General features: G+C 38.2%; 2 protein-coding genes across 5 annotated transcripts; both read left to right on the plus strand.

Moving 5' to 3' along the window:
* Positions 1 to 11,411: 11,411 nt before the first annotated feature.
* On the plus strand, positions 11,412 to 15,120 carry LOC133715078 (uncharacterized). Of its 4 annotated transcripts, none has more exons than XR_009848937.1 (8): positions 11,412 to 12,156; positions 12,248 to 12,374; positions 12,455 to 12,584; positions 13,227 to 13,263; positions 13,380 to 13,620; positions 13,886 to 14,006; positions 14,086 to 14,183; positions 14,636 to 15,120. XR_009848937.1 is itself a non-coding variant. In XM_062141410.1 (7 exons), exons 1-6 carry the CDS (start codon positions 11,938 to 11,940, stop codon positions 13,975 to 13,977), a joined length of 846 nt encoding a protein of 281 aa, XP_061997394.1. In that variant the 5' UTR covers positions 11,412 to 11,937; the 3' UTR covers positions 13,978 to 14,006; positions 14,636 to 15,120. The 4 variants fall into 4 exon arrangements, 1 of the variants encoding a protein (XP_061997394.1); XR_009848938.1 differs by having other exon boundaries at positions 14,086 to 14,139; XR_009848939.1 differs by having other exon boundaries at positions 13,383 to 13,620.
* Positions 15,121 to 16,241: 1,121 nt separating this feature from the next.
* Positions 16,242 to 21,984, plus strand: LOC133715083 (uncharacterized). Its single transcript, XM_062141431.1, has 8 exons — positions 16,242 to 16,802; positions 16,884 to 16,998; positions 17,093 to 17,216; positions 17,332 to 17,412; positions 17,587 to 17,931; positions 18,231 to 18,391; positions 18,474 to 19,312; positions 20,078 to 21,984. Exons 1-8 carry the CDS (start codon positions 16,373 to 16,375, stop codon positions 21,550 to 21,552), a joined length of 3,570 nt encoding a protein of 1,189 aa, XP_061997415.1. The 5' UTR covers positions 16,242 to 16,372; the 3' UTR covers positions 21,553 to 21,984.
* Positions 21,985 to 22,146: the final 162 nt, after the last annotated feature.

Below are 22,146 nucleotides of genomic sequence, written 5' to 3' on the forward strand. Positions count from 1 at the left end.
AAAAGCTGAACTCAAATAAGGGATCATTCTGGACCATGCTCCTTTGAAGCTACCAATATCATCACGGATCACAATCCCAATGCCTCCTCTCCCATCAGTACTCCTATAAGCACCATCAATGTTTATTTTTTTAGTCTCCCTCTAGGTGGCAACATCCATTTTGGAGCAGCCCCTCTATTATTCTTTGTTGGCACCTTCAGAGGATGAAGACGTTGATATTCAAAGAGCAAATGCATGGCCCAACTAACTGCATGCATGGGGTTGAAAGTCCCCCCATCCCAAACTAATTTATTCCTTTCTGACCAAATAGTCCAAAGCAGCATAAAAAACACATCAATTGGATTTTTCTAAGATTAAAAATTCATGAACTCTTTCTGTTCTTCTTTAGAAAATCTTTAGCAATGCTTGCAATGTTTTAGTCAAATTTTAGCCAAAATAGCAAAAAGTCATTTTGGCTATCCACTTTTAAAATTTGTCTACATTAGTTCTCTCCATTTTAGCTAGATTTAAATTTATAGTATTTATTGAATGAAGATTTTTTTTTTTTTAACTAAGGTGTCTCAAGGACATATCATTAATGAAGAAGGTAATGTTAGAATGAACATTACATATCCTTCCGCTATCATCTAAGGATAGGCAAGAAGTTGTGATGAATAAAACACCACGTTGATACATAGGCTAGGATCATTCATTGAACAAACTCATGCTCACTTATTAAAGTAAGTATATTTCTAACTATGAAGCAAAACATAGCAAATAGGCAAGTAAGCCTATTTCTAACTATGAAGCAAAACATAGCAAATAGGCAAAGTCATAACATAAACTGAATCTTTTCTTTGCCCTTAGCACTGGGGCTAGGACTACATTAGTTCTCTCCATTTTAGCTAGATTTAAATTTATAGTATTTATTTTTTTGAAAAGAAATTTATAGTATTTATTGAATGAAGAATTTTTTTTTTTTTTTTTTAACTAAGGTGTCTCAAGGACATATCATTAATGAAGAAGGTAAGGTTAGAATGAATATTACATATCCTTTCGCTATCATCTAAGGATAGGCAAGAAGTTGTGATGAATAAAACACCACGTTGATACATAGGCTAGGATCATTCATTGAATAAACTCATGCTCACTTATTAAAGTAAGTATATTTCTAACTATGAAGCAAAACATAGCAAATAGGCAAAGTCATAACATAAACTGAATCTTTTCTTGGCCCTTAGCACTAGGGCTAGGAGGCTTGCCCTTAGCATTATCATTACTTCCGCAGCTAGAAGTCTGGAACTTTCTTGGGCTTGGAGGCACTCTTATTTTTGGACACTAGAGGACGACCTCTCTTCTTTTTTGCAGCCACTGGTACATGTTCCTCCGCCACCTTTGGCTCTTTGGGCCTCATCACTTCCATGGGAACAAGCATGCCTTCTGGAGTTTCAACTAGACCAAGAGATTTAGCTGTAAACTTAGTCGGAAACTCAGGAACTTTGACCTTCTTGCTCACATTATCGCTTGCTAAAGCCTCCATATTCATGTTGAAAAAGAACCTTGGTTTTTTTTGGAGGCAAAAAGAGACGCCGATCTGCTTCGCTTGAGTTCTTTTGGAGCCTCATCAAATGGGATCAGAGCAAGAGAGGCCGCACTGTTAGAAGAGCTGCCTTCAATCCTCGGGTTCTTGATAACCATCGGTTTTCGTGGTTTGCTGCTTTCAACCGACTTAAAAAGATTACATGCTATGGAAGGCGAGATCGGAGTTTGAATCCCTTTGAATTTGAAGGGACCATTCTCAAACCTATTCTCTGCAAAACCCATGAATGAGTTCGGAATCTGCAACTTCTGTGCATCCCCATCATCCTTCTTGCTAGGTGACAACGCTTGACAAACCCCTTGAGCATGATAGGTTAGGTTGCATTTCTGACACTTGCCAATCAAATTCTCATAATAGAATGAGATTTCTTCCACAACCCATTTAGCAAGTTTTAGGATTTTTTTTGGAGAAGAAAGGTTTTGAGATTTCATGGCTAACATGGACGCGAATCTTACCAGTAGAGTCCAGCAATTTCTGATCAATGTCCTAGTAAGTTACAGCAATGGAAGCCACGTTCTTGATCATCTTCTTATCCTCCAAGGCCGGCAGAATGTTGCTTATACGAACCCAAAAGAAAAGTGATTCCATCTACACAGATTGCGGCGGGGCAAGGCCATCATAGGCTTGCAGTACAACCAGTGATCTATTGAAGTACCACGGTCCTCCCTTGAGGACCTTATTCCGATCCCTACGTAAGTCAAAAGTGAAGACAAAACATTTCGGTTTTTGATCTTGTACCTTGAAACAACCATCAAGCACCTAGACACACTGCAAATGGTGTTGCAGGTCCGAAGCATTGACCTTCTTTGTCGTTAGGGGTTAGGCTAGCAAGAAAGCTTGCTTCCCACGTGAGTCCTTCCTCTATCCAGATGAGAAATGTCAACCACATCAGATCCTGCCAGAGCGAGAGATGTAGCGAAGGTGGCCGTAACCTCGTCAATGGAAGCCATGCGACGGTGCAGATTGCCAAACAGCGGTGTTAGGGTTTGTTTCGTGTTTTGGGAGCGGCACTATAGTGGCGCTAGGATTTGAAATATATAAATTACTCCATCCCTCCCTATTGATTTCTGAATAAGAAAAATAGATTAAATGTATTTATAAATTACATATAATGACTTAAAATGAGTGTTTAAATTAAAAGAAATAAATTATAGAGAGCCTTATTTCACTCACTTAGGAGTCTGGTGCAGCTGTCATAATTGATAAAAAGCTAAATATGCTCTCCAAAATAATTAGAGCATCTCCAACATCTTCCCTATAAAATCTATTATAAGCACTAAAAAGTTAAAATCTTTATAATTTTTCTTACATTATTCCAACAGCTTCTCTATCACATTCTCCGTAATTCATTATTTACAATTAAATATGGTAATATTTTTTAAATTTGGAAATAGGAAATAAATATATATATATTTTAATAAAGGGCTAGTGCGGCTGCCTTCAAGTCTTGATTAATGAAATTGTCAAATACAGGGGGAGAGACATTGAGCCTAAACTCTTGATTACAATAAACATTTAGAGAACGTCCTAAAATACGATGAGAAGTCTCTACCAAATAAATGTGTTCAACTAGGCATCAACTAGCAAAGAGTGCTCTATTGGCTACTCTATTTGCTTTGACATAGCGGTGATATAACATAAAGATAACTCGATATGCAACTTGACTACAACGTAGCATAATTACCAAAAGCACAGTTTTCCTACCATGTTATCATCGAAGGATAAATCCGACGACACTTAGTTTCACACTTCCACTAGGAGGATGCGACCATTTGACGAAGTAAGGAACTCGTCTCCTATCTAGAGCAGACAAGGCACACAAGGTGTGCAACTCTGGACATAGCCCGCTTCGCCTAACCTCAACTTGGGAGGAACTTATTACCAGCTTATAGCCACAACTGACTAAACAAAAATAGCAAAAGAAAACAATAAACGTAAAATATGGCCAATAGTGGCCCAATGTCAACATCCAACCCCAATCACCAACCCAGATTGGGCCCACTAGCAATATCCAAGCTTAAGAAACCAAACTCGCAAGGGACTTGTATCCCCAATCTCAACTGAATTCAGCCATTGCACCACCACCACCACTCCACCACCATACCTGCTGCCCCATGCATCACGGGAGTCGAACCCCACCACAAGCACGTCTCCGCCTGCTTGCCTCGGCCCACCATCGTAGATCTATCCCAACAACCATGGATCAACAAGATCTGAAAGCTTCAAGACCCGTCGTTCGTCCGTCCCATCTAGCCTACCATCCACCCCTTCTAACTGTCAATCCTGACTCGAGCTCTGGCTACCGCAAGACGTTGCTCCACCTCGGCTAAGATCCAACTCCGGTCTGATCTCAACCCTCAACCACGAAGCAGATGCAGCCGCGTCCTTACATCGAGATAGAGGAATAAAGTCACCCTCCAACCCCATCCTCCGAGCAATGGATAGGCCCATTAAACAAGCTTCCCGTCCGGATGCATATCGTGCGTCGACGTTGCCAGAGACCGACACCAGCTTGGCGGTGCAGCCAGACGAGAACGAGAGAAATTTCAAGTAGGGGGGGTTCTAGGGTTTAGCGCGTGAGGCGCGTTATATTTTTTTCTTTGGTTAGGGAATAAATATTATTTGAAGAGAGAAAATAGAAGAGTGTGAAAACTTCCTAAAAGATGATTCTCTATAATTTTAGAATCAATTGTAAATTTAGAGATTTTTATTTTCTCTCCCTTCACTTTCTCTAAATGATTAAATTCAGTTTACCCCCCTGAGGTTTGGGGGTAATTTCATGTTAGTCCCTGTCCTCTCAATTTAATCAGTTTACCCATCGAGCTTTTCAATTCTCCTCAATCGTGTCCATTCCGTCCAATTTGAACGTTAAGTCTGAAAAAAAAGCCACTCTAAGGGCTAAAATTGTCATTTCAAGGAAAAAAAACACCATGACAAAAAAAAATTTCTTCTTCCTTTTTTTTGGTCATGGTTTTTTATTTGTTATTTCTCTCTCATTGAAGAAGAAGAAGAATAATAATTTTGTTTTTAATTGTCATTTCAAGGAAAAAAAAACACCATGACCAAAAAAAATCTTCTTCTTCTTCTTCTTCTTCAATGAGAGAGAATTAAAAAAAAATTCTTCTTCTTCAATGAGAGAGAAATAAAAAAAAAATATAAAAAACCATGACAAAAAAAAGAAGAAGAATTTTTTTTTTGTCATGGTGTTTTTTTTCCTTGAAATGACAATTTAAAAAAAATTATTATTCTTCTTCTTCTTCAATGAGAAAGAATTTAGAAAAAAAAAACCATGAACAAAAAAAAAATTCTTCTTGTTCTTCTTCTTCAATGAGAGAGAAATAAAAAAAAACCATGACAAAAAAAAAATTTGTCATGGTTTTTTTTTCCTTGAAATGACAATTTTAGCCTTTAAAGTGGGCTTTTTTGTCAAACTTAACGTCCAAATTGGACGGAATGGACACGGTTGAGGAAAATTGGAAAGCTTGAGGGGTAAACTGATTAAATTGAGAGGACATGGACTAACATGAAATTACCCCCAAACCTCAGGGGGGGTAAACTGAATTTAATCCTTCTCTAAAATATGGATAGGAATAAGGAAGCTGTTGGCGCAAAAAAAATATATATTTTTACCTAAAATAGAGCAAATACAAGTTATAAAGAAGTTGTTGGAGATGCTTTTAAGAAGTTAAGATAGAGAGTCTGCTAATGATGCACTTATATTATTTCAAAAGTAACTACTTAGGCTAACTTTAGTCTCTCGAATTATTGTAATTAGTCTTTTATAGCTTGCGAAACGAGTGATCAAAACACAATTGTTATATTAAAAAAATGCATACAAATATAATTATATATAAAAGAGTGTTCACCTAATAATAGTTTATAAGAGTGGAGTGGGCTAAGGGTTTAAAAAATAAAAAATAAAAAAATAAAATCTTTTCTTATCTAAAAGAAAACTTTCTTTTGTTTCACAAAAAAATAAAATAAATATGATATATATGGCTAAGATTCACTTGTTCCTTATATATGTCAGTGAGAATCGAACTCATGACCTTTACAATGTTGGAATTATAATTTACTAATAAATCACAGCTCATCAACAATTGTTATTTCTTTAATTTGATCGAAAAAAAAAAAAAGTTGTTATTTACATCCAGTTTTAGATCAATCAAATAAAGGGTGTTTCTAATTTCTAAATGTACCCAGCAAATTTCTTAATACACCCAGCAAATAATTTTTATAAATTATTTTAAAAAAATCCAATTAATTCCCCAAAATACCATCAACTTCACCGAACAATGTACCCAACAAAAGAATGAAAACATGCCTAGAAAACAAGCAGAAGTTGTAAGGTGCATCAGGGATGATGGGCTCCATACCTTGATGTTTACATCACTACTTTCTCATTTCTTAATCTTTCCCTTGACATCCATCTCTCCTTCCAATATCCTTGCAATTACTATAGTGCTCTTTGTTTTTCTTCTTTTGTATATTAGACATTTAGAGTTTGAGTTTTTGACATCTACAAGACACCATCATCATAAGCCTTATTGTTAGCAGAACCTAATTTCTCAACCGGATGGATGAATATAGGATTTGATAAAAACATATGTTCATCAATATTAAGATTAACCAAAGGCAAAAGATTACTTTCAACAATGAGAACTAACCAATCGATCATGCCCGAGCAAGTATTATCAAACTTACTCTAAAGAAGAAGCCGGTTTAACTGTTTTATAGGAGAGATGTATAGCTGCAATTTTGAGAAGAAGAAGATAACTGACGGGTGAACTATAGGTATGTATTTCATTATTTCTCAGTGGCTACAGTTTTTTTTTTTTTTCCTAATAAGAAAGATGTGAGTGCCATAGGAATCAAATTAAGACATCTCAGTTGAACTCATACAAAATCATACAACAATCGCAAGCAGATTTCACAAGAATAGTTTGTTATTCTTCATCTCAAAAGAACGAGGGAGTTTACTGAGTGTATGGATTTTGCTGGGTATATGAGTTTTGCACTCTTGCTAGGTTTAATTAAAGAAAAGAGTATTAGAAGAATACTTGTTGGGTCACTTGGGTGTAGTTAGAGATTTTATAAATATACTGGATATACTTAAATATTTGCTGGGTACATTTAGAAAGACCCTCAAATAAATTGGAGATCCAACGCCTAATAATTGAGAAGATAACCATAAATTACTTCCATACCTCCCCCATTCTCTTGTATGCATATATTTCCTATCCCTACTTCTGCTACCATATATCTTCACGTCATTTCAACACGACATTTTCTTCATAAACTAGGCACATAATGTACATCGCATGTAGTATGTGTAGGCTATTAGAAATCTAGATCTATATCACAATTCAATGTCATGAAACTCAATAAGTGTTTCTCCTTTGGCCCCTTTTGCTTTAAGTCATTCCTTTGTACATAACATTATTGATTGGTATCGTACATCATATTATTTTTTAAATTATGATATATTTCTCAGTTCTCACTGTTATATATGTTATCAAACGTTATGACCAAAAAAAAAAATGTTATCAAACGATGAGAAGACACGGTTTGATGTTTTTGAGTACTATGAAGCTCAATCAACAACTCGTAGTCGTAGCCAAAAATGTCACTACAGGATTGTGGATATATGTGTTAGGTATGATCACGTAATTGACAAAGTAAGAAAGCTAATGAATATAATATCTGTGTAGGTTGGGTAGTATAACTGGAAGAGAACAAATTGCCAGTTGTTTACCCTATTCTTATTATCATCGATGTTTTTATTTGTTTTAGTATGATTATCGATGTTTTTATTTGATATAATGATATATGAAGTAGATGACATCCAACCCAAGCAAGCTAGTGAGGTTGCAATGTCCGTGTGCATCACTTGGCATGGAGAGTTCAACCACCCTTTATTGCATTTCGTATCAACATGCAAACTCTAAACTCATTAAAAAAAACGAACTAATTAAACTGCTTAATTAATGTGCTTGATTTTTATGTCAACATAGAATCATGTCACGAACTCATATCTCGCGCTAAATAATATACGGTAACATTGATAAATGCTTATCACACTAACATGGTAGTACGGCGATCTTGATTTTAATGTGTTAAGGAGGCATTAATTTTTTAAGGTATAGGGTACACACAATTAAAACGCGTTTAGTTTGACCCTAAACTTAAAAATCTCAAGATCAATCTTTCTCGGAGTCGCAACCCTAGAGAACAGAGAGTTGAGTTTGTTCGTTTTCACTTGGCGGCTCTCGTCCGGTGGCGTCCTAGCGTCAGTGTGGGTCTTTGGCTCCGCCGGTGTGTGGGGATTGCTGCCGGGTCTTGGGAGGCTCTATGGTGGTTGAGGCGGTGCGGTAGAGCAGTATGGCTATTTGTTCTAGATGGCGGTGACGGCAATTCTATGGCTTCACGCCTGACAAGAAGACGGGATCGGCGACCTTCTGCTCGGATCTAGACGACGACGGTTGTGGGTGGGGGTATGCGACTGTGCTTATGGGTTTTGGTGGGCAGTTTGTCGGCGAAGGGATTGATTCCTTGGAGATGGAGTCTCGCAGCATACTTGGGATTGGATTGTCCCATCGGTGGTCTAGATCTTTTGGAGGGGAAGACGGCGCTGTTTTCTGTTCGGTGATGATGGTTATCGATTATCCCGTGGCAGCGGTTTGGGACAAGGATGCAGAATTAGGCAGAGGCGGAGCCACGTTGGGGCATGGTGGGTCCCGTGCCCCAGTCAGATCTTCATTATATATGTTTCTGGTTTCATATTTACATGAAAAGTTGTTGTGATGCAGTGGTGGAGGTATTCAAATACTTAAGCTTGGTCTCGGGTTTGAGTGTTGGTACCAGCCACAATATGTCAACCTTTTTTTTTTGTTTCTTCCTTTTTATAACATTAGTACCATTCTAGCTTCTCAACACAAAAACATTAACACTATCCTTTCATGTGGTTGAATGTTTGATTAATAAAATATGCAATTTAAAAAAATATATTGATCTTTCTAATTTTTTATTTTTATTAAAATTTTAATATATTCTAAGTTTAAATTTTTTAAAATTTTTTTTTTTTTAACTTTCGAGTGCCTTAGTAAAGAGCAATTTCTGACTCCGCCACTGGAATTAGGCAACACCCTGTTGGTTATTTTTAGGTTTTTCTTTATCTTGATAGTTTTTTGGTTAGGTTCAATAAGTCCCTACTCCTTCGAGTTAGGGTTTGGCAGTTGTGTTCTGGTTGGTGTGCCATTATTGTGGCGTTACTCCTGGGAATTATGGGTTTTAATTTCGGTGCTTTCTGGTTGTCAACATGAGGGTGGATTGCCTTTATACGTGGTCTGGCGGTACTTGGACACGGTGTTGAAGAGGGTAAATTTGCTCAGTTTAATGTTGGTGGCGAGGTTGTATCGTTACTCTCGGAATTGGGTATCTTTCATGGTAGCTCGTGGTTTCGGGCGTAAAATTTGGTTAGGGGTTGGGCTCTCTTGGCTCATGGATGTTGCTATTAGCGACGGACCCGTAACTACGGATCGTTGTAGGAATGTGTGTCATGGTGTAGGACCACAACCGGTCATTCCAATGGATTGTAATCTTTTCAGTTATTAATGGATTTTATTTCTTCTCCAAAAAAAAATCTCAACATCAAATACTTTCCCGAGTACTAACGCCCCAAAGCCCATCATCCGCTGTATACTCATTAATAATGGATACCATTGTCCCCAATATATTGTCTTAGCGTTAAAGAGAGCTTGATCCAACATAAACCCAATCGGGCCGGTTTGAGCTCAAGTCTAAGTTAAGTTGGAAAATTTGTATACAACTAATAGCCCAGTGTTTCGTTTGGATATGATATCAAAGCGGCTGATATATATAAACTACATAGGGAATAAATCCAAGAGAAAATACTGTTCATATGTCCAATAGGATAGTGTATCTTCTATATTTGTTCAATGCTTCAACCAAGGTGTTAGGGCATGGCTCATGGGCTCATAGTTACCTCCTTTTATCTTAGAATTTTTTTTTTTCCCCGATGGATTAAGCAAAATAATTGGGACTCGACTATGATCCATTGACTATAATCAAGTATTAATGTTCTCTAAATTTTAACCGTTAAGTTTGGTAAATGAGTATAAAACTACAACCTGTTTACATATGATATGTACATGAGGTGAAGAGTATTGAAACTCTGGAGCACTATAAAGCAGTGCGATTGTAACTCGCACGTGAATTTTCTTGAATTCTGAAATCAAGATACTATAAGAGCTGACTCGTAGATACCCTATTCTTCTTTGTAAGTCATTCATTCGTCAGTAAAATATTGATCGGTAACTTGTAGATGCGAGATCTTTTGTAGGAAAGATCGATCCATTCCGATCATCTACAGAAATAGTACTGATGTACGTTAACGGGTTAATACTTCTTGGCAATAGTTCTATATACAGAATAGTTTCCCAGAAACTTCATACGATGCGTGTGTTCTCAGCCTTCTTTGGATTTTACAGAGAACCCCAAAATAAATTTAGTTAAGGTTCCACTTCATTTCAGAGACAGCAATATATATACCATTCGTAGGCAACGAAAGGAGAGCGACTGCTTTGGATTATTTTAGGTTTTCAACTAGAAAATCACAGTTTAAAAATAAATAATAAATAAAAATCCGAGCAGCATTATTATACAGTACGTAGTCGCCTCCATCATCCTTTTTGTTTCTGCGAGCGTCTCTTTCATGGGACTGGGAGAGAGAGAGAGGGAGAGAGAGGAGTCTAAAATTCTATAATGTCCAATTGACAAATTCCCCACGTCGCTGCACATTGTCCATCTTTATCCACTATCGCCTAATCTTGATTTAAACACAATTAGTTTCTCGATTTTGCATTAAGCAGAAAGCTATGCCCCATAGGTATCTGGACTTTGTCCATTTTCACCTGAAGTTTTGACAGCAAGGTGCAGATATATCCATCTTTATTCACTCTAATTTGAGACATATTCTTAAAAAGGAATAGTTCACTCCCGGTTTCTACTCCCCATAAAACAAAAGCATTAGTAAAATTTTGGAAAGTTACCTTTGATGTTTTTAGAAAAATGGTTTAACTACCTATTGGTTTGTTGATATTTTTTCATTTATAATTTTGAGATATATATAAATATTTTCTTTTTAGACTAACAAGAATAATGAAATAGTTGTAGAGTGACTGATAGATATATGAATTAATAATTAGTTTGTAGCATAGTAAAACTTAAATTAATCTATGTTTTCAATTACTATGCAATCGGTGTAAAGTTAATCAAATTGAAAGAATGCTTATTGATTTAAGTATAATGAAATTATTCTATACACCGACGGTGCAAATGACACAACACTTATACAATGATTTCAACTCTTGATATTTATAATTAATATTTTTATTAATAACCTAAGAGTATATTTAATATAATCTAACTATCTATTTATGTCGGTGCAAGTGCACGTGGGTGCACTGAATCCTCCCTTATGATATGTCGGATAGAAATGAAATGATAATGATAACCCGTTTGCATATTCTTTCTTTTGGTCAAAGTACTGGATTAAACTGCGAGGAAGAAATTTCTCATCATGAAATTCTGCAAATTTCTACCCTAGAACTACTGTGAGTTACCTTTACGTCCTTTTGTTGATTACTTACTAGAGGACAAAGAGACATGGTTTGTTCTGTTATGTCACAGTGTCACTCATGTAGTCATGTATGAGCACTATTTATTTTATTTTTTTGGTTTTTTTGTTTGTTTGGGAAAATAAAGGTACTATTAATCAGAATAATATTGAATAAAATGTCGGGAAGATTCTGAAAAAAAAAAAAAAAAAAAAACAGCTCAGCTCAGGGCCTGAGGGACATTGATGATTAGCAAATCCCTTGGTGTCAGTCATGTTCAGGCAAACAGCAGCTTCAACCAAAAAAATTAATCTAAAATCCCCAATTAGGTGAAAAAAAATTTTGGGTTTGTGTTTGTGTTTGTGTTTGTCTCCTTTTTTCCTTTTTGTGTTTGAATTGGGTCTTGGAATTAGTTGATCACCATCATCATCATCAATCTTTCACCTTTCGTAACCAAAACCCTATTTGATCTGAACCCCAAAAATCTCTGTTTCCTTACTTTTGTGTAGGGGGTCTAGTGCTTAAACCGTACCCAGTAAACCCACTAAATTAGTCTAGTAGGGTTTTCTAGAAATATGGAGCTGAACCCTCTTCTGGGTCCTCCTCCACATGTTGTTTGAATCCCTTTGATCTCTTATTGGTTCCGAGAGAGAGAGAGAGAGGTTCAGAGGGGGGCTCTCGGATTTTGTTGTGTAGATTTATGCATGTAGGCGGGTGTATATGGCTTACCCACAACAACAACAACAACAGAATCATCAACAACAACAGCTGTTCAATTCGCCGTTCGGGGACACGACGTTGACGAAGGTCTTCGTCGGAGGGCTGGCATGGGAGACCCAGAGCGAGACGCTCCGCCGCCACTTCGAGCAGTACGGCGATATACTCGAGGCTGTCGTCATCACCGATAAGAACACCGCCCGATCCAAAGGCTATGGCTTTGTCAGTACTGTTAACTATTCTTCCCTTTTAAATTCGAAGCAAATTTTTTGCGAAATTAATCAATTAGCCTTTTGTGTGTTGGAGGGTTTAGGTCACATTTCGTGATCCCGACTCTGCAAGAAGGGCCTGTGCGGACCCCAATCCTGTTATTGATGGCCGCAGGGCTAACTGTAATCTGGCTTCTTTAGGCCGCCCTCGCCCATCATTCCATTTCCCCGGTAAGCAATTACTGTTTTTCGAGTGTTTGATTTGATCTCTTTCTCTATTTGGCTAATTTTCTCTGCCTAATCAATTGCAGGGCAACTGAGATCACCAGCGCCAATCCTGGGTCGTGTGCAAGCTCCAAGAGCTGCTTACGTGGGGAGTCCTGGTTATCACCACCCTCTTTCTCATGCTTATCAGCCCGGGTTTGTTTACCCTTCTTATGGGTGAGTTTTGGATTTTCAAATTACTAATGATCATGTCGAGATCAGTTGAGTGTGGAGCTTATGCAATTTGGCTATGCTTTTCAGCTCCGACCAAATGTTGTTTTTAGTGTAATTATATGTTTCAAGTATTATTCTTTAAATGTTGATCATAATGCAATTTGGCTCTGCTTGTATGCAATTGTCTGATTTGGTGTTTTTACCTCAACATTTTAGTTTCAATAAAACCTGAAACTTCAGCTAGCTAAAGTCATACTTACAGTAGCAATTTACATGTAATATACATTGTTTTGCAAGACATTTCATTCGAAGTCTGTTATCATCGAATGCTGGGACACGCTCGACCTCTACAGAACCATACTAGCATATAACTGTCTAAAAGGCATGCAGCAGTGGTAGAATCTTATTTTGTTTTGTCCACTTTGTAGCTTTATGTTTTTGCCCTTCTGTCAGAACTTCACACGCTTTGATTAGTAACTGTAATATAGCTTCTTTTTTTTCTTGTAAAATTCATCAATTATAGTTTTTCCTTCGCTTAACTAGTGACCAACCATCCTCAAAATGCTTGACAGGAAGCTTGGGTTCCTTACAATGTTAAAATTTGTCTTTATGATCTCAAGAGATTCATCAATTTCTGTATTTCAGGTACACAGCATATGGACCTGAATATGTCTACCCACAGGTGAATATTGTGTACATAATAACAGATTTTATATGGGATTAAAGAGTACAAGGGTCGTGCTTGATTGATGGAAAACTAACTAGCTTGCTATCGTTTCCTGTTCATCAAACTTTCAGCAGGGTGTCTATAGTCCGTACATGAATCAGCAATACCTTCAGATGTATGGTGTACCGGGGACAGTCAACCCTGGTGTATATCCTTACGGACAAGCGGGTCATTCTCTTTCCGGCAATCCTGCGTATACGGCGGTACAAAGCTATGGAATTCCAGGCCATCATATAATGCAATTCACTGGGTCCAATGTCAGTGGGGCATCACCAGTTCCCCTTCCCACAATTCAAACACCATATCCTGCAGGCAATGTTTTCTTCCTATTCTTGGAAATGATAACGCATTTTTCTCAAGTTTTTATTATCCACACATGTAAAATTTCTGATCAAATTTGGTATTTTTTCTCTTGAAGATTCTATATTTATGGCAATCATTTTGCATGCTAGGCTGCATTTTTGACACGTGTTATCAACTGATCATAGAGCACGGTAGCACATATGGAAGTCACCAAATTGTTTATGCAGTTGGATATAATTCATGTATAAGATTCTGATTTGCCCAGTTTTCTCAGGTATAGCTGCACCAGCTCCAGGACAGGCACAACTTTTACTTCCTACTAATTCTCCTCAATTCACCAGCAGTTCTGATCAAACTGCAGGATAAGTGGTAAATCAGAAAAGTCACATCTTGAGGTAGAGATCATCCCTGTTTTTCACTTGCATATATGTGCATTATATTATGGTTTTATATCAGTCTTTATGGGGTATGCAGGTAATCCTTAGATTGCAGCAGGACTAAGAGAAGCTACTGCTACTTAAGTGGCAGGTTCTAAATCTAGCCTTGCAAGTTATTATCTTTGCTTTCTAGAGGTATTTTCCCTTACAAAGTAGGTTTTTTCTGTTAACATTGACACCTGTAGCATAGAGTTAGTACCTTATGCTCAATTCAAACAAATGAATATCTACCCTGACACGTTCTGTTTCAAGCCAACACCCGTACAGAGTTTTCAAAATGCAACAATTCTTGTTATGGTTGAACAGATAATGATGCTTGTGCATATTTTACCTGAAATCCTATAGTTATAGTTATATGAAATTCAGACTGAACCAGGCAGCTCACTATGTGGATGAACCTCACACTTTGATCTTTATAGATGTTTAGTTCACCTCTAAAGCAGTGGGTATTCCATAAACCATGGGATCGAAGCACACTGAAACTTGATATATGTTCATCATTGTATCAATGATAAACTTGTCTTTACTTAATATTTCTTTGCTGCTCTATATTATAAATCTTCTGAAGGGTTAATCATTGCTTGCAGGTCATTCATGATGGTCATCAGAGATACCGCAAAGTCAGTCAGCTATTAGATGTCGAGTCATTCTGAAGTGTACCCCTCCGAGTCATGAGCCTGAGAGAGCATGCATGGATTGCTCTTTCAGCTGGTGTCTGTAAAATATGCTGTTGTCCCTGCCCCGGCTCAAAGCCATTGGCATGCGATGCGTCTACGACGATTTGCTGGATATGGTTTCTGGCAAACCGTATAATAAGAAAACTACTGTAAATTTGTAAATAACCAAACTCCCCTACATATATATCTCCTGTATCTAAGAATCAAAGTCAAAATATGATTTGTTGTCTGGACCCAAGATATGGGTTCCACACTCAATTTCTAGTGCGCATTGGCATTGGTGTTGATGTCTCACCTTGTATTTACTACCAGTGTGTTCCTCCTGTGCATACTGCATAGCAGAAAGTCATTGTTGGATATTGAATTTGTCTATTCAATTGGCGTTTATTCACTTCTCTAGGGCTCTCCTGATTCTGATCTTATTCCATTTTTGTTACTTATATTATTGTAAGATTCATAACAACAAAGTTTATATTCATTTCAGAAAATAGAAAAGAAACTTTATGAAACACATTTCTCCATATATAATGCAAGTAGAATTCATATCCAGTATCCTAACAACAGGTTGGCCAATAATCTAATAACATAAACATAACTTGTTCAACAACCATGAGGTCAATGAGAGGCATGTTAAGTGAGTTTAAAGATGACCTTGTTTAGTGAGGCTGACGGTGCCCATGCAGGTGAAGCTCACGGTGTTTTCTTGAGTGAGGGTAAGCACACTGAAATGTGTCGTTTGCTCTTCCAACCACGTAAGAATCAATCTTGGAATTATTTTGAAAAAAAAAAAGATCATGATTTTCGACCAAAATTGTAGACTACACAAATGGAATTTTGCCTAAAATCACACGTTCTTATTTTCTTACCAAAATCCACTCACCCTTAAATCATGATTTTTAAGAAATTTTAGAACTGCCATACCTCAAAAATCTCAACCCGATTTTTTTATATGATTTTCTCGGTTTTCTGACTTTGAAAAATTGTAAAAAAAAAAAAAAAAAAGTTGGTCTAGATTTTTGAGTTCTTTTAGTTCTAAAATTGCTTAAAAAATCATGATTTTGTGTGTTAACATTTTGATGAAAAAAATAAGAGCATTTGATTTTGAGCAAAACACCATTTCTATTGTCCACCGTTTTTGGTGAAAATCATGCTCTTAAACAATTTTTATTTTATTTTTTGAAGAAAATTATAGGTTTAATTAGTTCCCATGGAGTTGGAAAACCTTACAACACATTTTGGTATGCTTAGTTTCACTTGAAGAGGGTGCTGTTAGCCTCGCTTATATGAACTTAGACACCGTTAACCTCGCTTGTCTCGCGGACATTGTTAGTCTTCACTTACTATGCTCACCATTTACCTCGTGTGACATGTTGCCATACCCACCGCTATGTAACTTGGTTTATCGAAGTCCAACATTAACAAGAAGCAATTTTTCACAAGGGTAAAAATTTAAGTGGAGAGTAGTACTCATAAAAAAAAAATGGGTGCGGAAAGCAAGCCCACCATAGGAGCCCAAACATGGTTTTCTCATTTTTATTTGATGAGGAAAACCCGAAGCAGAAGAATCAGAAGAAGAAGTGATTTGAATCTGTGAGAGAGTTTTGAGTAGAGAAGAAGAAGAAGACGACGACGACGACTCGTCGGAAGATGGAAGAATATCCAGAGGAAATGCGGAGTCCACCGGTGAGTCTGGTCTCAGTCGTCGGCTGCTCGGAGCTCCACTCCTTCGTCTCCACACACCTCCACTCCCTCGACCCTCCGATCAACACCTTGGCCTTGCCGGACCTCTCCAAGGTCTCTCTCCTCTTACCTCCTCCCAAGCCCAATCCCGCCGACTCCTCCTCCTCCGCCGCCGCCGCCGCCTCTCCTCCTCCCGCCGGAATTTTGAAGCGCGATTGGCTTCTCAAGCACCGCACCAAAGTCCCCGCCGTTGTCGCCGCCCTCATCTCCTCGGATCGGGTCTCTGGCGACCCGGCCCAGTGGCTCGAGCTCTGCTCCGAAATCGACAATCTCAAGGGGCTCATCCGCGGCCGGAGCATCAAATTGGTCATCGTCGTCGTCAACTCCCACTCCACTGGTTCGTAAAAGCTCAAATCTCCCTGATTTAATATGCACACCAATTTGATTGTAATTGATTCGATTCGATTCCGTAATGTAGAAGAAATCTCTGAAGATCAAATGGTTGCGGTGAGGAAACGAGCTGAAGTAGATGCCAAGTATCTTCTCACGTTTTACACCGGCGAAGATTCTCAGCTTAAGCAATCTCTGCATAGGTGAAAATGCAGTGCTCATGCTCAGTTTTGTATTCTGTTTGTTTGTTAGGTTCGCAGTTTTTCGTGATTACAGAGTGTTGAGGGTTTTGTGCAGATTGGGAACTGTATTTGCCGAGCTAGCCGGCATGTATTACAGAGATGAAGGAAGAAGGATTAAATTGCGCATTGAGAGGAAGAGTTCTGGTCCTACTGACTTGAACATTCGATATTCCTTCAAAGTGAGTTCCACTGTTTTCCCGGAATTCATAGCCAATATAATCTCTATATTGTTTTCATGGTTTTCGGATGTTTAGAATGTTTCTCATGCTATGTATCAATTTCGTGAATTTCTAGGTTGCTGTGTATGCGGAGTTCAGAAGAGACTGGGTGGAAGCTTTGAGGTTTTATGAGGATGCTTATCATATGCTACGTGAGGTATTCCCCCTCTGGTAGTTTTTTCATTTTTTAAATTGGGTGTGGTTGAGATGGTTAGTAGCTTCTCGAACTAATCTAAGAGTCTGAATTTTCATCAAAGATCTGCCATGGCTGTGGTGGTGTGGAAATGGTGGCTTCATTCATTCTTTTTTATGCTTGTAAATTTGTTTGAAGGTGATTCCTGGGGTATCAACTAGGTTGTCAGCTATTCAACGGTTAGTGGAGATAAAAACTGTGGCAGAGCAATTGCATTTCAAAATCTCAACTTTGTTATTGCATGGTGGAAAGATTATGGAAGCAGTTATGTGGTTCCGCCAACACAATGCTTCATACAGAAAGCTCAAAGGATCACCAGAAGCTATATTTCTTCACTGGGAGTGGATGAGCAGACAGTTCTTGGTGTTTGCCGAGTTGCTGGAGACAAGTTCAGCAGCCATTCAGAGCATTTCACATCTAACTGCAGGCACTGCAGATAGACCTTTGACTGAGTGGGAGTTTCAGCCAGCTCATTACTATCAGGTGAGAAGTACTGCTTATCTTTTCTAGTATCCTATTTGTACCGGACTTAAAAGAACTGCATGATTTGACCCCTTTAAGTTCCATAACCAGCACGATAGTTTTGTTAACCCATTTACTTTACAATAAGAAGCTGCTGGTTGGTCAGGATTTCTCCAGTTGCTACAAAATTAGACTTTATAACCAGACCCATCCTATATCCTTTATTTACTATTTTGTGTAGACTGACTGATGTAAGTTCTAACTAACAATCAGATCATATTAACCAATTATTGATTTATAATACTTTAATCTTGAAACAGTTAGCTGCTCATTACTTGAAGGAGAAGAGATCTTCTTTGGACTTTGCAGTTTCTATGTCAGAAGGTGAGATTGATTATAGTGCTGAATCTGTGGCACCCTCATCCTATATGGGTCAGTTTGCTCGATTGATTGAACAAGGAGATGCATTTGTCATGCAGCCGTAAGTCTCTATCCCATGTTATTTCTTCTTCTTGATCTGCATGGATACCCTTACTGAAGTTTGCTAATTTTTCAACTTGCAGCCTTACTGATGAAGAGTATATGCGTTATGCAATTTCTGAAGGAAAAAGGTTCCAAGATTCCTTTGAAATTATTGCTTTACTCAAAAAATCTTGTGAATCTTACAATAATCTAAAAGTCAGGAGAATGGCTTCATTTTGTGAGTTCCAGATGGCCAGAGAATATTATGCTGCAGATGATTTTAACAACGCCAAACTTCTTTTTGATGACATTGCAAGTCTATACAGGCAAGAGGGATGGGTCACTTTGCTGTGGGAGGTATTAGGTTACTTGCGTGAAGGTTCAAGGAAACACAGCAAAGTTAAAGAATTTATAGAGTACTCCTTTGAGATGGCTGCACTCCCTATATCAGCTGATACTGGGATCCAGTCTTTTAGATTTGAAGAATCTGGTCCAGCTGGGCCTGCTACCCTCCAACAAAGAGAAACAATACATAAAGAAGTTTTTGGGCTTGTTAGTGAAAAACTGGGGTTGGCATCTACTGAAAACGGTGATGATGTCAAAGTAAGCGGCACCAATCCACTTCACCTTGAAATTGATCTCGTCAGTCCCCTTAGATTGGTACTCCTTGCTTCAGTTGCTTTTCATGAACAAATAATCAAGCCTGGCTCATCCACATTGGTTACACTGTCACTCTTATCACAGTTACCACTTAATTTTGAGATTGATCAATTAGAAGTCCAGTTCAATCAGTCTCATTGTAACTTTGTGATCATGGATGCCCAAAAGCCTCATGTAGCTTCCTCGACTGATGGTCAATCAGGTCACCGAAGAGAGACTGCTCCATCTCTGCGACTTTCTACAAACAAATGGCTCCGGTTAACGTATGACATCAAATCGGGTATGCCTCCATGAGCATTCTGTAATGTTTAAATTATACATTAGAGTAATTCTGATACTCATGCAGCATGTACCTGCCATGTCATTGATTCACTGGTCTATTTGGACCATTTGCATATCTTGATATGCCTCCTGAGCTTGTTATACTCTAATGAATGTTAGAATGAACTTTTCCGGTCGTAACGCGCAACCGATAAATGCTACAACTGATACTCATGCAGCATGTACCTGCCATGTCATTGATTCACTGGTCTATTTGGACCATTTGCATATCTTGATATGCGTCCTGAGCTTGTTATACTCTAATGAATGTTAGAATGAACTTTTCCGGTCGTAACACGCAACCGATAAATGCTACAACTGATGACCGGTTATATTTATCTGTCACAAATCACAATCAAATTAGATGGTTTGTGAGTTTTGTGAATTTGTTTTTCTTTTTATTTATTATGGCATTAGGAGAGGACATTATTAACATTTGTTTGGGTTTGTATGATATATTTCTGTGCTCCACGAAAGTAATTATTAGACACATAAGTGCCTGTGGTTCAATTCATCAGTCCCCATGTGGTTCATTGGTAATTCAGTTGGTTAACCCATAGCCAGACTTCAAGTGACTGCTTTATACTTCAGAATTAGATTACTTCCCCGCATTCCTTTTTTTTTTTTTTTCGTATCAGTAGTTATCTTAGTATCATTGATGGTTTTGTTAATTCTGTCATTCCCTTATTTTTCTCTGATTGTAAAACAACTTTTTATTGTTCAGATCAAAGTGGAAAGCTTGAATGCATATCTATTATTGCCAAAATGGGACCGCACTTTACTATCTGTTGTAGAGCTGAAAGTCCTGCTTCAATGGATGATTTGCCTCTTTGGAAATTTGAAGACCGTGTGGTTACCTATCCAACCAAGGACCCAGCTCTGGCATTCTTCGGTCAGAGAGCAATTCAAGTTGAAGAACCAGACCCGGAAGTGGATCTTACTTTAGGTGCTTCTGGCCCTGCATTAATTGGAGAGAGCTTCATAGTACCTGTTACTGTCACATCCAAGGGACATGAGGTTAATTCGGGTGAGTTGAAGATCAATCTGGTGGATGTAAGGGGAGGTGGTTTGTTTAGTCCAAGGGATGCAGAACTATCTGCGGATAGTCATCATGTTGAACTTCTTGGTATATCTGGATCAGAAGGAGAAGATGAATCCCAATTGGATACCGATGAAATTAAGAAAATTCAAAAGTCTTTTGGATTGGTTTCAGTTCCTAATCTCAAAAGTGGAGACTCATGGTCATGCAAATTGGAAATCAAGTGGTATAGACCCAAACCAGTTATGCTGTATGTATCACTGGGTTATTCTCCACATAATAATGGATCAAACACACAACAAGTTAATGTGCACAAGAGCTTGCAGATTGAAGGAAAGAATGCAATCTCAATTAGCCATCGCCTTATGCTTCCATTCCGCAGGTACCCGTTGTTGCTTTCTAGGACAAAACCAGTTCCTGATTCTGATCAGTCGGTGTCAATGCCTTTAAACGAAACAAGTGTACTCATTGTTAGTGCTACGAATTGCTCAGAGGTGCCACTTCAGTTACTATCATTATCTATTGAAAGAGATAATGATGACACTGAAAGGTCATGTTCTTTGCATGGAGGTGAGGACCTTTTAAACCCTGCCCTTCTTGTTCCAGGAGAGAAGTTTAAGAAGGTGTACACTGTCACTTCTGAGATGAATTCTTCAAAGCTTATATTAGGTAATGTGTGTCTTAGATGGAGAAGGAATTCTGGGACTAGAGAACAAGCTGGTTCTGCGGCTCCAGTTATGACTAACCACAAACTTCCTGATGTGAATCTGGAATCATCACCTCTTGTTGTGAGTTTGGAGTGTCCTCCTTACGCAATCCTTGGCGATCCTTTCACATATTTTGTTAAAATTCAGAACCAGACAGAACTGCTTCAAGAGGCCAAAATTTTCCTGGCTGATGCTCAAAGTTTTGTAATATCTGGGTCTCACAGTGACACGGTATATATTCTTCCAAAATCTGAGCACATCATCAGTTACAAGCTTGTCCCGCTTTCCTCAGGGGAACAACAGCTACCCAGATTCACTTTAACCGCAGTTAGATATTCCACTGGGTTTCAGCCTTCAGTTGCTGCATCTACTATTTTTGTTTTCCCCTCTCAGCCTCATTTTAAGATGGTTGCTGTGGGAGACGACAGGAAGGAATCAGTGGTGGCTGAATGATTGCTTTCTGTTCAATATACTTTTCTGAAGAAATAAGCACAGCCATGCTAAGTGGGCCTTACGACTGGTTGACAGATTTGCCAGATGCATGGTGTTGGATTGATGTCCCTTATAATAGAAATGACCAATCGTGAAGATCTTCTGCATTCCAGTTTTGCTGGAACTATCGTCTTCAATGGGAGGGATGAAGTCTGAACCCCGAAAATTCTGTCCGAAGGCAGAATTAGGTATGTGTGTGTAATGGGGGTGGAAATGGTATGGATGTTTTAACTTTCAACATCTCAAGCTTTGGTGTAAACAACTTTATGTATACTGCATGTAGTGGAGAAAACAGACATCATCTACATATCACTCATGTCTTGTTAGGGCGGGATTTCGTGGCAGTTGTGCCCACGAAAACTCGTTGTCAATATTAATTTTTTTGAAATAGGCTTCAGCCAACAAAATTTCGTCGCAAAAATTGTTATACCCGGCTAACTTCGTGGGCAATATATTTCTGTGTATTATTTTCTAAATTTGCAGGTTTTTGCCGACAAAATAACCGATAAATATTGTCAGAAAAAGTGTGTCCATTTCGATCAAAGAAAAAATTGG

The sequence above is a fragment of the Rosa rugosa genome, chromosome 1 (genome assembly GCF_958449725.1).
Source record: "Rosa rugosa chromosome 1, drRosRugo1.1, whole genome shotgun sequence".
Taxonomy (NCBI): Eukaryota; Viridiplantae; Streptophyta; class Magnoliopsida; order Rosales; family Rosaceae; genus Rosa; species Rosa rugosa.